This window comes from Callithrix jacchus, chromosome 14 (assembly GCF_049354715.1).
Source record: "Callithrix jacchus isolate 240 chromosome 14, calJac240_pri, whole genome shotgun sequence".
NCBI lineage: Eukaryota > Metazoa > Chordata > Mammalia > Primates > Cebidae > Callithrix > Callithrix jacchus.
Genome location: NC_133515.1, coordinates 84,596,606 through 84,613,197, shown reverse-complemented (window position 1 = coordinate 84,613,197; position 16,592 = coordinate 84,596,606). Strand labels below are relative to the sequence as shown.

General features: G+C 39.1%; 1 protein-coding gene across 1 annotated transcript in view; it reads left to right on the top strand.

Moving 5' to 3' along the window:
• The first annotated feature begins 410 nt into the window (after positions 1-410).
• The window catches only part of SRD5A2 (steroid 5 alpha-reductase 2), a 60,317-nt gene continuing 44,135 nt past the window's right edge, over positions 411-16,592 (top strand). The window contains exon 1 of the mRNA XM_002757892.6: positions 411-729. Within this exon, the coding sequence (XP_002757938.1) occupies positions 449-729 (281 nt within the window). The 5' untranslated portion in view covers positions 411-448. The remainder of the gene's footprint in view (positions 730-16,592) is intronic.

Genomic DNA, 16,592 nt, shown 5'->3' with positions numbered 1-16,592 from the left:
GAGTGGCCACGGACTGCTCAGAGGGTGTGTGTTGGGGCGGGAGAACCACCCCAACTGAACTGGTCCCGTGGTTTTTCTTCCAGAGTCTTAGTTCCACAAGTTGCCGCATCAGAAGTTAATTAATAGTTGAGGAGCAAGACATCGAAGGGCAGCCTAAGGCAGAGGTGAATGTGAAGCGGTGGAGAGGGCGGGTGCACGGGCGCAGACACCTTGTGGAACTAAGGAGGCCTTCGTCCTCCCTGTCTCCCTTGGCTGAATCCCTGAGAAAGGGATATTGCTGCGAAGCCGAGCCAGGACTGGCCGCGCCGAGGTGGGAGGCAGGATGGAGGGGCGGGAGCCGAGGCCGAGGGGGGCGGACATAGGGTGGTGTCTCGCGCTCCATAAAGAGGTTGCGGGGACCGCGCTCTCTTGTGCTAGGGCAGCGGCCACCGACGGGGAACGCGGCGCGATGCGGGTTCAGTGCCAACAGAGCCCAGTGCTGGCTGGCAGCGCCACTTTGGTAGCCTTCGGGGCACTGGCCTTGTACTTCGGGAAGCCAGCCAGCTACGGGAAGCACACGGAGATCCTGGCGCCCGCGGCTACTAGCCTGTCCTCCCGAGCAGCCTGGTTCCTGCAGGAGCTGCCCTCCTTCGTGGTGTCCGCGGGGATCCTCGCCCGTCAGCCGCTCTCCCTCTTCGGGCCACCTGGGCCGGTGCTTCTGGGCTTCTTCTGCTTACATTACTTCTACAGGTAGCGTTTTTCCCCTGCGGGCTCTAAGTGCAGCGCACTGCCAGCTCCCGGCGTCCAGGAGCGCAGCGCTAAGCGCGCACCTAGGAACACCAAGGAGGCAGCTCGGAGCGCTGCGAGGAACACGGAGGGTAGCTTGCGGGGCGCACCTGGCGGGGGCCGGGGCCGGGGCTGGACGCTAGAGATTTGAGAAGCGGCGGCGGGACAGGCACCGCCTTCACTCCCCCGGGACCTCATCCCCTCAGCCGCTCCAAATCGTCTAGCTGCTCCAGAGAAAGAGGCCCTGCGGGCGAGAGGCGAGAGGCGAGAGGCCAGCTGGAAGGCTCAGACTGGGCAGAGCTACTGGCTAGGACTGTTCTTTAATCCGCGGTTACCTGTGACATCTCTCGCCCCGCCCCGCTTTTCTTTCTTCCTTCACGTTTCCTTGCCGGGTGGGGACAGGTTAGTTCTGGGATCTTGGGAGAGTCTTACGCGTTTGGCATCTCCCGCAGCAGCTCAGAGGTTCTCACAGATTTAGTCTTTGCGGGTCTAAGGAGGAAGGTGGGCAGAGCCCAAATCCGGTTTTCAAAGATGGTAAAGAGGTTATATTGAGATCCCATTGACTTAAGCGAGGGTCCCTGCTTCTTAGGCCCCTCCCAAAAGGGACTAAGCACACCACCAATTCATCTACCTTTCCAATTTCCCTGGGACCTGAATTGTGAGTGGGTGAAAGTTAACTTAGAGTTCAAATGTTCTTATAGATTAAAAAAAAATATATATCCGAGTTCGGGAGAACTTTACCTTCTGCTCTGGGAAGGAAAGACAGGAAAGAGATCCAGGAATGTCAGGGTTCAGAGAAAGATTTTCCAGCCTCAGTAAAGTGTCACAGGGAAAGGGAAGAATGAACACGTTGTTAAATTGCCTACCATGCCCAAGCGTTTAGTATCTATGGTTTCACTTAACTCTATTGTAACCTTTTGAGAGATTATTTATTATGTCCACTTTACAAAGAAACTGAAGCTGGGTGAGCTTATGGGACTGAAAGAAGACAAGAGAGCTGGTGCCCACTAAGATTCAAACCTGAGCCTGTGAATCTCCGAGGTTTAAGACCTTTTAGCCATTTTAAGTAGGCAGATACTCCATGCAAGAAAAGAACAGATTCCATAAACAGAGAAAGGTTATCAAACAAAATCAAAACCTTGAAGAAGCACTGCCTTATTTTGAGTAGAAGATTCCTAGGGCCAAAAGATCAAAAAGTTTGGATTAGAAATTAGGATAAAGAATGCCTCTGGCATAATCTCTCTCATAAAGAAAAAGCGATGCCTCATTTCGAGAGAAGGTGTCAGAGACAAATTTCAATCTGTCTTTCTCAATTCCCTCTTATCCTGTGAATCTTCTTTCTTGGTCAAGATTTAATATTTATGCAATCTTAACTGAATTCTCACTCTTTTAAAAAGGCAAGTATTGTCTATTGTCAAGCAATAAGAACTAAATTGATCCTTTCAACAAATATTTACTAAAAGTCTATTGTGAACAAGATTCTTTATTTTACACAGATTTTATTTTACTTAGATTTAGATGGTTTAATTTGCACAGAAAGAAGGATGTTGGATACAGGAGATAAGAGATCAGTTTTTTATTTCACTGATTTTCGAATAGACATTTGACAGAGAAATGTGATTTTTATCAACAATTATTTTTATCTTTGCTGTATGTTGGCAACATAAATATTTTTATGAGGCCATTTAATTTTAGAGTAATGATTAGTGTTTTATGACAATCCTATTAACATAATGTTTGGGCTTGTTTTTGAAATTAAAATGCACTTTGCACAATAAATTATGACCAGTACATTAAAAAAAAAAACCAAAGGAGTAATTACACATAAAAGAATTATCTACATACCATCCTTCTTTGGAGGAAACTTAAAAATATTAGTAAAGGTCTTGGAGATTGATTCTGCCTGAGGGAAATTGCCCACTAGAAGTACAACTCGGAATTTTTATTTCTTTATTTTTGATTGCATTTTAGGTTTTGGGGTACATGTGAAGAACATGCAAGATTGTTGCATAGGTACACACGTGGCAGTGTGATCTTCTGCCTTCCTCCCCTTCACCTATATCTGGCATTTCTCCACATGCTATCTCTCCCCAACTCACCACCCCCTGCTGTCCCTCCTGTATTCCCCCCAACAGACCCCAGTGTGTAGTGCTCCCCTCCCTGTGTCCATGTGTTCTCAAATTACTTATCCCTGAGGCATCAGGATATGATGTTTGTCTTTCCCGTTGTTTGAATTCTTTCTTTGAGGCCACTGAGGCATTTGATCTGTTATTATTTTGAGTGCTTACTGGGTGTTACACTCTGTGCCAAACACTTCAAGTAAATTGTTCACTCATCCTCCTACCAACCCATTTAGGTAGGCACTGGAGGTGCAGGTGGGAAACTGGAGCAAGAAAAGGTTAAAAAACTTACTTGCCCAGGTCACACAGTACAGAGGAATCAGAGTTCAAACCCAGGTAGTATGAATCCAGATCTCAGGCTCTTCAGGTATGATAATAAACTGTTTTATATTTGCTGAATAAATGAGATCTCATTCTTGCTTTTTAAAACTTTGTACTTAAAATTATTTAAATTGTTTTATTATAAAAATCATTTTCCCTAATGAAAAATGGAAAATCCAAAAAGTAGAAAATACTCATAATTACAGCATCTAAGTATATTAAATGTTAATGTTTTAGAAAATTCCTTTTTTTTCACTTTATTATTCTTTTAAAAAATATATATTTTATTGTGTTTTAGATTTTGGGGTACATGTGAAGAACCAGCAAGATTGTTGCATAGGTACATACATGGCAATGTGGTTTGCTGTCTTCCTCCCCATCACCCATATCTGGCATTTCTCCCCATGTTATCCCTCCCCAACTCCCCACCCCCCCACTGTCCCTCCCCTAGTTCCCTCCCACAGACCCCAGTGTGTGATGCTCCCCTCCCTGTGTCCATGTGTTCTCATTGTTCAACAACCGCCTATGAGTGAGAACATGCGATGTTTAATTTTCTGCTCTTGTGTCAGTTTGCTGAGAATGATGGTTTCCAGGTTCATCCATGTCCCTATCTATCAAATCTTTTTTCTTAGCAGATTTTCACACATGGTTTTTATGTGGAACATAATGTTTTTTCGTTCTGTTTGATTACCTAACATTTTATAGTGAGTACTTTCCCACATTATCATAGATTTCTTAATATCTGCTGATTTCATCTAATGTAAAAACAATAATTTACCTATACATTCATTTATAGTTGGGCAGTTAATTTGTCTTGGGATGGGGCTAGGTTCATTGAAGCTATGATGTGCGTTTATTGCATCTAAATTCTTTTCAAAAGGTCTGTTTTCTTATGATTGCCAGAAGTGGTTCAAAGGTTATGAGCATTCTTTAGGGTCTTGATATTCACACATATCTGTTTTAAGTCTTAAAAAGTCATTTGGCTTGATAATAAGGGTGCATTAAGGAATAAGCATCAGGCTCTCTCGGCTTTATCTTGTCCTGTGTGTTGCTATGACAGAGAATAAGATGGAGAGACGAGGAGGAAGGGTGGCTCAGACTCTTTTGCAAAACGTCCATTGGGGACTGTTCAGAGCAGCAATATGTCCTTTTGGATGGAAGTTAAAACCCGTTGCATTTTTCTCAATACAAAGATGACACACAAGACTGTAGATTCCACAGGGTCAAGGGTTTTCGTCTCACTTTTGAATGGCTGTATCCCCAGTGTATACAAAGTGCTGGGACATAGTTTGTACTCACTAACATTTGTTGAATGCATGAATGAACTCTATTTACAACAACAGTACAGACAATTATAGGAGAGCCAGCAGCAATTACTTGGGAATCATCATTGCTGAGATTGCATAGTTAGGTCAATTGAGATAAATTTTCTCCCTTCAGAATCTATTGTTGTGGCCGCTGGGTTGTTTAGCCACATGAAAATGACTGCTGCCTAAGCATATTGCCTAATCCCACTGCCAAAGTTATTTGAAGTCAAGAGTTATCTCACCTCTTGTTGGCTGTGATTACAGCTGTGGAACGGCCCTTTGTCCAAACTCTCTGATCTTCGCTTTCACAAGAAGTCTTGGTGTCCCATACAGTGGTCAATCATACCACTTATGCATGTGGTAGCTGATGTCTTTTTCAAGTCCTTTTCAAGACTTTGATGGGACTTTGATAACTGAATGAACACTTTTTTCCAGAAAAAAGTGACTACATTGTGAAAAGGTTTTGGGCAGTGTAACTTTCATGATTACATCTAGAAGCAGAGCATAATGCACACATTAGAATCTGCTTTAATTCAGAGAGATATTCCCTGAGGTTTAAATGTTGAAACATTTTTTTTAATTAGCCAAATAAAATGATGGCCTCAATAAAATGCCTTTTTGCTTTATTGATGAGTTCATTCTCCAGCAGAACTTCTCATCCTTCGAAATTCAGGTCAGGCATCGTTTCCTCCAAGGAGTCTTGTCTGAGTCTTTTCTTCTCCCTAAATCCTGTTGTGATGCTGTTCCTTGGGCTTTTATAGTAGCCAGTGTGGCTTTCCTTGAGGCATTTCACACACTGGATCATAATTATCTGTTCTAAGGAAATGTAGTTCTCGTCTGTCCAACCTCGTCATTTTACAGAGGCAAAGCACAAAAGGTTGGGTCAGTTAGGGGCAAAGCAGGAGTTGGAACTTGAGTTTCCTCAGGGGCCCCTGCCAATGCTTCTCTTATTTCATGAGAGGTGCAGATGTTGCAACCATTCAGAAGGGATCAAACCTCACTAAGGAAACTACTCATTTGCTGAGAATCAGAATGAGAATTAATACCTAGTATGAAAACAATAGACAAATCTCTCCTCTTACAGATTAAGACAAAAAAAGCCCAAACAAGATAAGAAATATTTCTGTGATCACTTGCTCATGTGTTAAGGATGTTCCTGAGGCATAATTTGGATCAATTAAGATTAATTGAAGGAGTTTTTAGAATGAGAATCAGCAAACATTTTCCGTAAAAAGCCAGGACATGATCTCTATTGCAGCAACTCACCACTACTGTTATAGCAGGAAAGCAGCTACAGACATTATATAAACAGATGAATGTGGTTCTATTCCAATAAAACTTTATTTACAAAATCAAGCAGTGGGCCGTATTTGGCCTGTAGGCCATAGTTTACCAATCTCTTCTTAAGAAAACTATGAATAGCATAGCTTTACATTCAGTGCCGTGGTAATTCTATAATAAAATTTGATTAAATTCTATAGCAAAGCAGTGGGCATATTTCAGAAAATTTCTGCTACATGTAAGTGGGGACTTGATAGTAAATGTTGTTTTCTGAGAATTCTTGGCTTTCAGGTTTTTTGTCTGGACCCTTATGGGACAATAGTAGGACTCGTGGAGTTCTCATTTTAAATGAATGACATCATAAGCACATCTGAAAAATATATAGCTATGTTTGCCAAAAATATCAACCAGCTTTAGATATCATGACCATTTCACTTTAACCACATTGAAGAAAGAACCAACTTCTTGTTCATTTAAAATCCAATTTAATGTCACTTAAAAAGAACAAACAAAATAAAGAATTACAATTGGGATTCGTGGCAATTAGAATTCAAGAATTCAGACTGGCAAAGTGACATGTACCAAATTACATGGCAAGAAAGGGCAGAATGGAGCTTGAAGCCAGGGCTCCTGATCTTTATCAGAGTTCTACATGCTCAGAATTATGCTAGGTCTTGTGGGAGTCATAGGAGGACAATGCCTAGTGCTTGCCCTCTAAAAAGAAGGCAGGAAAGAACTTTCATCGTGTGCTTCTCACCCTTTCTGTTGTGAAACTTGGGTGGCAGCAATGTCAGCCTGAGAGTATCAGGCAGGTGGGAAAATGTAAACTGAAAGGGAAAGAGGCCTGGTTGGTATGGGCCACCGCCAGGGGCCGCCTGAGAGATCCGGGAATTAGGCAATAGAGAATATTACCACCTTTTATTACTGGTAAAGCTGGTTTGTGGGAATGTGGCTTAGATTTTAGATCATGTGGGCCTCCTAACAGTGTACCTCAGAAATACTTAGCTACAATCATGGCTGGGCAACCACAGGCCTCTCACAGTGGTGCCTGTTCTGAAAAGACAGCAGAAGGACTGAGCTGTACGCATCCTTTGGCAGGTCCTGCTGTCAGATTGACCCATCAGGTAATTCATGTTTCCTTGCCTGAGAAGGAATGAGTGAGGGACAGTGGAAAGACTTTCAGTGATGCTCTAGTGCCTCAGCCAGTTGGAGGGGGAGGGCCTCAGCCCTCAACCAGTTGGAGGAGGAACATAAATATTTTTTGTTACTAGATAGAATGCAAAAGTTGTCTACTTACTGAATTTTGCCACAGCCTGGCAGCTTATTTCTGGAACTTGGGGTACTTCCCGTTCTGTTGTTGACTCCCTGCCATGTATGGCAATAAGGACATCAAAGTCTGGATTCAAGTTGTTTAAAAAGTTTCTGTGCTCAACGCAAGAGGCTTTAATGAGACTCAGCTCAACATAGGAGCTCTAAATTTTAAAAACCTCTGAACTAGGGCCAACAGTGCAATTTGTCTTCCATTTGGTTATAGAAGGGAGAGAAGGGAAACCAATATTTATTGAGCTCTGGGTGTTCCAGGCATTATATTACGTGCTTTACATTGGTTATCTCATTTTGTCCTTGAGACAATCCCTGTTATTAGTGCTATTTTTCAAGTGATTGCAGAACATTGGTGGAGTGAGTGGGATTGAGGATGGGAGACTTGACCTGGTCCTTGAAGAATGGCCTATTCCCAGATTTCTGGGTGGGGACGTGACATCTGTTGGGAAAAGGGGCCCATTTGGTAATCTGTGACTTAAATTTTCTTTATACTCTGTATACTCAGTCTTGAATTTCTCTCTACTTTTAGATTCCAAACATCTTCTGTAACTATGCCATATTATCTAGTCCTACTACCCAAGTCTTAAATTAGAGTCTGGGCCATTTTCAAGTTTTTTTCTTACATTTGCTCCATATTGTTGAGGCTGATTCTAGAAGTTACCCTCAGATAGATCCCAATTCTGTTGTTCTCTTCGTATCCATATGTACTTGGTGTTTAGCTCCCATTTATAAGTAAGGATATGCAGTTGTTTTTCTGTTTCTCTGTTAGTTTGCCAAAAATAATGGCCTGCAAAGGACATGATCTCATTTTTTATGGCTGCATAATATTCCATGGTGTGTATGTACCACATTTTCTTTCTCCAGTCCACTATTGATGGATATTTAGGTTGATTTCATGTCTTTGCTGTTGTGAATACTGCTGCAATGAGCATATATATGCACGTCTCTTTATGGTAGAACAATATATATTTATTTGGGGATATATTCAATAATGGAATTGCTGAGTTGAATGGTGATTCTGTTTTAAATTATTTGAGAAATTCCCCCTAGCAGTGTATAGGCATTCTCTTTTCTCTACAACCTTTCCAACATTTATTATTTTTGACTTCTTCATAATAGCCATTCTGATTAATGTGAGATGGTATTTCATGGTGGTTTTGATTTACATTTGATGCAGAGCATTTTTTCATATCCTTCTTGGCCACATATGTCTTTTTTGAAAAATATTTGTTCGTGTCCTTTGCCCACTTTTAATTGGATTGTTTGGTTTTGCTTGTGAATTAGTTTAAGTTCCTTATAGATGCTGGATATTAGATCTTTGTCAGATGCATAGTTTGCAGATATTTTTTCCCATTCTGTAGGTTGTATGTTTAATCTTGTAATAGTTTTTTTTTTTTCCTGTGCAGAAGTTCTTTAGTTTAATTAGGTCCTATTTGTCAATTTTTGATTCTGTTGCAATTGCTTTTGGTGTCTTCTTCATGAAGTCTTTGCCAGGGCCTATGTCCAGAATGGCATTTTCTAGGTTTTCTTCTAGAGTGTTTTAGTTTTAGGTTTTACATTGAAGTCTTTAGTTCGTCTTGAGTTGATTTTTGTATATGGTGTAAGGTAGAGGTCCAGTTTCAATTTTCTGCATATAGTTAGCCAGTTATCCCAGCACTAGTTTGAATAGGGAATCCTTTCCCCATTGGTTGTTTTGTCGACTTTATTAAATATGAGATGGTTGTAGGCGTGCAGCATTGTTTCTGGGCTCTCCATCGTGTTCCATTGGTCTATAGGCCTGTTTTTGTACCAGTGCCATGCTGTTTTGGTTACTGTAAGCCTTGTAATGTAGTTTGAAATCAGGTAATGTGATGCCTCCAGCTTTGTTTTTTTTTTTTTTTTTATTAGGATTGCCTTAGCTATTTGGGCTCTTTTTTGATTCCATGTGAATTTAAAAATAGTTCTTTTCTAATTCTATGAAGAATGTCATTGGTGGTTTGATAGGAATAGCATTGAATCTGTAACTTGCTTTGAGCAGTATGGCCATTTTAACAATAATGATTCCATCCATGGAATGTTTTTGAGCATGGAATGTTTTTTCTGTTTGTGTCATCTCTAATTTCTTTCAGCAGTGTTTTGTAATCCTCATTGTAGAGATCTTTCACCTCCCTGGTTAGTTGTATTCCTAGGTATTTTATTCTCTTTGTTGTAGTTGTAAATGGGATTGCACTCTTGATTTGGCTGTCAGTTTGGATGTTGTTGGTGTATAGAAATGCTAATAATTTTTGTACATTGATTTTGTATCCTGAAACTTTACTGAAGTTGTTTATCAGACTGAGAAGCTTTTGGGCAGAGCCTATATGGGATGTTTCAGGTATATAATTACATCATCTGCAAACAGGGATAGTTTAACTTCCTCTCTTCCTATTTAGATGCTTTTTACTTCTTTCTCTTACCAGATTGCTCTCTCATAAATCTGGTCAGGATTTCCAGTACTACATTGAATAGGAGCAGTGAGAAAGGGTATCCTTATCTTGTTCTGGTTTTCAATGAGAATGCTTCCAGCGTTTGCCTCTTCAGTATGATGTTAGCTGTGGGTTTGTCATTAATGGCTCTTGTTATTTTGAATTATGTTTCTTCAATGCCTCATTTGTTGAGGATTTTTAGCATGATGAGATGTTTAATTTTATAGAAAGCCTTTTCTGTATCTATTAAAATAATCATATAGTTTTTGTTTTTATTTCTGTTTATGTGAATCACATTTACTGATTTGCATATGTTGACTCAACCTTGCATCTTGGGTATAAAGCCTGCTTGATTGTAGTGGATTAGCTTTTTGATGTCCTACCAGATTCAGTTTGCCAGTGTTTTGTTGAGGATTTTTGCCTTGATGTTTATTGGCCTGATGTTCTCTTTTTTGTTATGTCTCTGTGAGGTTTTGGTATCAGGATGATGCTGGCCTCTTAGAATGAGGAGTCCTTCGTCTTCAATTTTTTGGAATAGTTTAAGTAGAAATGGTACCAACTCTTTGTTACACATCTGGTAGAATTTGTCTTAACTGTCTTTTGCAAATCAGAAATTTTTAATTTTGATGAAGTCTCATTTTTTCCATTTTTCTTTGGCTTTTGATGTCATATCTAAAATATCTTTGCCTAATCTAAGGTCACAGTGATTTTTTCTTATATTTCCTTTTACAAGACTTGTAGTTTTAGGTTTTACTTTTAGGTCTATGATATATTTTGAATTAATTTTTAAAGTAGAATTACAGGCGTGATTAAAGATTTTTGTTTGTTTGTTTGTTTGTTTTGCATGTGGACAGCCAATTGTTTTAGTGCCATTTGTTGAAAATACTACTTTTTCTCCAATGAACTACCTTTGCACCTTAACTTTAAAAGTAGGAAAATTATATGAACAGATACTTTGACAAAGAAAACATATGGCTGGCAAATAAGAACATGAAAAGATCCTCATTATAAGTGATTAGGGTAAATGCAAATTAAACCACAATGGGGTATCACTATGTGTCTGATAGAATGGATAAAATAAAAAATAAAAATTACTGAGCATACCTAGTGTTTGTGAGGATGTGGAATAACTGGAACTCTCATAAATTGTTGATGGGAATTTAAATGACAACCACTTTGGAAGATTGTTTGACCGTTTCTTAAAAAGTGAAACCTACACCTATCATATACATATACTTATCGTATAATCTAGCCGCTGCATTTCTAGTTATTTTTCTAAGAAAACTAAAAGCATGTGTTCATAAAAATGATGGTAGCAGCAGCCCATCTGGAGTGGCTGCAATGGGAGAGGATTGGCTGGGGCTGCTCACTCTGCAGAACTGGCAGGGCTGGGAACAAGCATGAGCCCCACCCGCTATCAAGTTGATGGGGCAAAAGCCCAGTGCTCCTGGGAGAAGCTGTAGCTGCTCAGCCATGGCTTTGAACCTGGGCTTTCCTGCACTCTCAGGGGCCTGGGAAGCCCCCTGCCCCTGAAGGCTTGGAAATGCCTGCTCCCACTCCTTGACTTCTCTCTGTTCTAGGCACCTGCTCTGGGACAGAGCAAAGTTGTGGCTGAGCCCAGGTGCTGTTGCAGCCCAGCCTGGAGTGCGCACACTCAGGGCAGCATTGACACATCAGCCCCCTGCCTCCTTGGCGCCCTCCAGACTTTGGGTGCTGATGAACATGGGAGCGGGGGCAAGTAGGGGCTGAGGGTTGCTTGCTTCAGGCCTGCAGGAACTTCTTGGCATAAGCATGAGTGGCATGTGGATGGTGGCAGAAGGCAGACAGGCTCCTGGGGGGTAAGAAGCAGGTCCCACGTGAAACCCCACCTTCAAGCCAGGGATGCCCTAAAATCTGGGGGCAGGGCTATCAGTTCTGTGCAGAGTCAGTGGCCCAGAGTGACAATTTATGGTGCTTTTTCTGAGCCTACTCATAGTTGCCCATGGACCAACCAGCATGCACTGCCTCCCTTCTGAGCCCTTAAAAACTCTGGTCTCGGACAGACTTGGACAAAAATCAGGACTACTATTTGTGGGAAAGAGCTACCTACTTTCAGTCTCCCAAGGGCTGGTCTGTCACTCACTGAAGCTCCTCTCTGTCTTGCTCATCCTCCAGTTGTCTGCATACCTCATTCTTCCTGAATATGGGACAAGAACTCAGGACCTGCTGAATGGGGGTACTCAAGGAGCTGTAACACAAACGGGGCTGAAATATGCCCCCCTGCTTATCACATTGCAGGTAACAAGAAGGAGAGAAGAGTTGTGGCCTTTTAGGGAGCCCAGAATGAGTGGATCCCTGAGCCAGGGCTGTGACACCCTCTTTGGGGCTTTGTGGTTCCTGACATCTCCAAGTTTCCAGGCACCACCATGTTCTCTTCATCCAGATGTGGATGCCTCCAGTGGAAGCCACTTGTGGTATATCTGGTCCAGCCACAGCCTCACATGGAGCTGGCACTCACTCACACACTCCTCATCATTCGGTGCCTGGCTCGCCCTTGACAGGTGTGGGATCCAGGCCTGTAGCACAAGCCAAGTGCAGCCTGCCAGGCCGAGTGGCAGATTGAGCCCAGTGGGCATTAGCAATACTCAGGCAGAAGGCACCTCTGGCCACAGATGTTTCCAGCTGGTGAAGTGACACACCAGGGATCTTATGACACAAAGACTTGTATACAAATGTTTGTAGTAGCTTTATTTGTAGAACCCCAAAACTAGAAAGAGTTCATGCTTTATGATTATGTTTATATAAAATTCTATGGCTGCATAAAATACATCAGTGGTTTCCTGAGGACACAAGAGGGACAAGAAGGTAGAATTACAAAGGCTATGAAGAACCTTTTGTTGTGATGGATATGTTTATTGCTTTTATGTCACATGGCTTCATGGACATATATATATATATATATATATATATATATATATATATATATATATACATGTAGCTACCAAATTGCCCACTTTAAATATGTTTGGTTGACTGTAATTTACTTGAATAAAAGTAAGAAAACTAGGTATGCCTGTGAAAAAATTTATATATATATATATATACACACACACACATATATATATATACATACATATATATATATATATGTGGCCCTGTGTCACTGAGAATTGTTCAGACTTTCTGTGAAGTTAATCCGACAATGTTCAACAAGTGCTGAAAAACTGTTAAACATTTTTGAGGATGTAGGAGGAGGGCCAGGAATTCTAATCAAGGGAAATAATCCAAAAGAAGAAATCAGTCTACACAAAGTTATAGTGTTATTATTCACAACTGTGAAACCCTGGAAGTTACCTAAATGCTCTACAATTGGGGATTGATTGTAATCAATATGATTAAATTATCATATATACTTCAAAAATATTAATTTCATGGATTATATGTATGGAAATAAATACATGAAGCCATTTAATTAAAAAGTACACCTAAAGAGTACACTCTGAATTTATCTGTGTTGACATGTATAAATGAAAATTGACCATCCATCAAAATTGATTGGAATATAGTGATGTAAATAGCTGATACTTTAGGTTTATATTTTTTTCTTGTAGTATTATTAAAGTATTTAATGATTTAACTATTATACCTAATAGAAGAAATAATGCTGTATGACAAGATTTTAAGATGTACCTTGCAAACTGACCATGCAATTAAAGCTCAGCAGAGCTATGACACCCCATTAAGAAATTACTGCAATGAGAGATTTAGAAGTCATCCTTCATGTGTGAAATCTCCCCCACTGAGCTGCTATGACACCTCTCATTTCTGAAATTGTCATCTTTCTATTTCTTCTTTGCATCAAGATGCTGACGATCCCTTAACATGTAATCATGTTACTGGGCAAAGTAGGTACATTACCTAGCAAAGCAGTACCTGGCAAAGTCCAAACTATTATCCTTTTAATATTTTTAATATTTGGAGAGAATATAATCTCTTTTATCCTAAATCATGGTAATTTTTTGTTTTTTTAACTTTTTTCCAGATATTTTTGACTAGAGCTTTAGAAATTTTATTGATCTTCTCAGATCTAGATTTTTATTTCATTGAATTTCACTATTGAGTTTGTTTTCATTTAATTGCTTCCTGTTTTGATCCTTATTATGTCATTTCTTATGCCTACTTTGAGTTTAATTTGCTCTCCTTTTTCTATTTTCTTAAGTGGAAGCCAAGGTTATAAATGGAGACTTTCTCTTTCTTGTAATATTGGCATTTATTGCTGTGAATTTCAACCTAAATACTGTTTCATGGCACCTCACAAATTCTGATATATTGTTTCCATTTTCATTTATTTCAAATATTTTAATTTATCTTTTGATTCATTCTCATATCCATGGGGTATTTAGAAGGGTGTTATTTTGTTTCCAAATATTTAGGAAATTTCCAGGCATATTCTGTATTCATTTCTAATTTAATTCCACTGTGGATAGAGAGCATACTTTGTATGACATATGTCCTTTTAAACTTACTGAATTTAAAACTTGTTTTATGGCCCAGAATTTGGTCTATCAATCATAATAATTGTTCTGTGTAAACATGAAAAGAATGTATATACTGCTGAGAGGAGGAGTGTTCTAAAAATGTCCATAGGTTATTTTGATTGTTAGTGTGCTTCACATTTCTATATCCTGATGATTTTCTCTCTACCTATTCTACTAATTATTGAGAGAAGAGTATTGAGATGTCTGATTAAAATTGTAGACTTGCCTTTTTTTCTTACAGTTCAATCAGTTTTTGCTTCATGTATTTTGAAGGTCTACTATTGTATGCATAGACACTTGGAACTGTTATGTCCTCTTGATGAATTGATCCTTTTATCATGATAAAATAATCTTTATTCTTGGTAATATTTTGCTTTGAAATCTACTTTTGTTGGATGTTAATGTAGCCACTACAGATTTCTTTTTACTAGGGTTAACATGGTATATGTATCTGTGTTTATTTCAACATTTAACTTTTAATCTGTTTCTGTCTTTAGATTTAATGTGTGTGTCTTGAAGGTGGCATACTATTGAAATTTTCTTTTCTCCTCTGCCATTCTGACAATTTCAAATTTTTAACTGAGATGTTAGAATGTCTACATTTAATGAGATTGTGTCTCTGTTATTTGTTCCTATTTCCTATTAATATTTTATCTTTTGGATTGAGTGTTATTTTATTTCAATTTATATTGTTGGTTTATTCATTGTAGCTCTTTCTTTTGTTCTTTTGCTAATTTGCTTAAAGGTTTATTGCATATATATTAAATTTATCAGCCTACCTTAAGGTGATATTATACCACTTCAAGCATGGTATAAAAATCTGAAATAATATGCTTCCATTTCTTCCCTTTTGCCCTTATGTTATTGTTTTACTTATATATCTGCCATAAAAGCATCAACTTATTACTACTATTTTTGTTTAAATAGCCAATTATATTTTAAACAGTTTTAAATAAAATAATAAAAAACTTAAATATTTACTTATGTGGTTGCCATATTTGATGTTTTTTATTTTTGAGGGTTGATTTATGTTTCTATGTGGTATCATTTTTCCTGTTACCCAAAATCAGATTTTGTATTTCTGAAAGTGTTTTTATTCTGCTTTGTTTTTGGAGATATAAAATTCCAGGATATAGTATTATAGATTGACAGCTGCTTTCCTTCATTTACTTTAAAGATGTTCCACTGTCATCTTGCTTGCATTGTTTCCAACAAGAAAACTGTTCTTGCCCTTATCCTTGTCCTCTGTACTTAACATGTCTTCTTAACTTGCCTACTTTTAACATTTTTGCTTTATCACTAGTTTTGAGAAGCTTGGTTACTATATTCCTTGGTGTATTTATATTTCTTATTCTGGGGTTCTTTAAACTTATTGAATCATCAAAATTGGACGATTTTCATACACTATTCTTCATTCCTCCCCGCCACCACCAACACACACACCCTTCTCCTTTCTTTTATTCAGGAAAGTATCTACAAAACATACATCTTTTTTTTTTTCCTTCTGTGTGCTTCATTTGGGTAATTTCTATTGCTATTCTTCAAGTTCATGATCTTTTATTCTACAATGTCTTATCTGTTGTTAATCCCATCTCTGGTATTTTTATCTCAGATATTGTAGTTTTCATCTCTAGCATTTTGGATTTTGTTCTTTGTTTCTGTCTTTCATGTCACTACTTAATTTTGTAAACACATGGAATGCAGTTATAACAGCAGTTTTAATATTGCTAACTTAATATTTGTGTCATTAGGGCACACTTGGAGAGGAGTCAGGTGTGCTCTTTTACAAATCTTGTTGCATTATTATTGAGTTCTTGGAAAGGCATTGAGCCTTCATTTTAGAAAAAGGGATTAGATGCAGAGGAAATCACTATGCTTTCCCCAGGGAGGCACTTCTCTATTGCTTTTCTAGGAATGGGATAGGTATATAGAAGATTTGATTCTAGAATTTATAAAATAATATTTTGGGGACTTTGAGTAATATTTTAGGGATGGCACCCATCCAGGAAACTAGATGATGGGTTGCTGCCATTCTCTGCACAACCCTTGGATACTGTATCTCCTGATCCTCTCCCTAAACTTGGTATCCAGTTTTGTTTGTTTGTCTCCCTGCAGTTTTTTTTTGTTTGTTTCTCTCCATTCTTTTGGAGAGACTGAGTAACAAAGTTTTGAAGTAATGTGTGACAAGCTCTGTAGGGCTATAGGATTACAGAGAGGCTGCTCAGAGAGAGGGCAAGGGGGTGAAGAAGAAAAGCAGATGCATAAAAGGAATAGGGAAAGGGGAGTAAAAGGAGATAGGGAAAGAGGTTGGAAGGAGATACAACAGTAAAAGGAAGAAAAGTTGGGAAAGGAGAAAGGAAGCACAGCAAAAAAGATGGGAAAAGAAGAGAGAGTGCTGATGCAGGTTTTCCAGGGGCAAAGCATTGACTAAATTACACCTAAAGACTAGGAGCCTGAAATCACGTGCCTGTCCTCAAATAACAAGGACTTATTAAGAATCAGTGCTATTGCTCA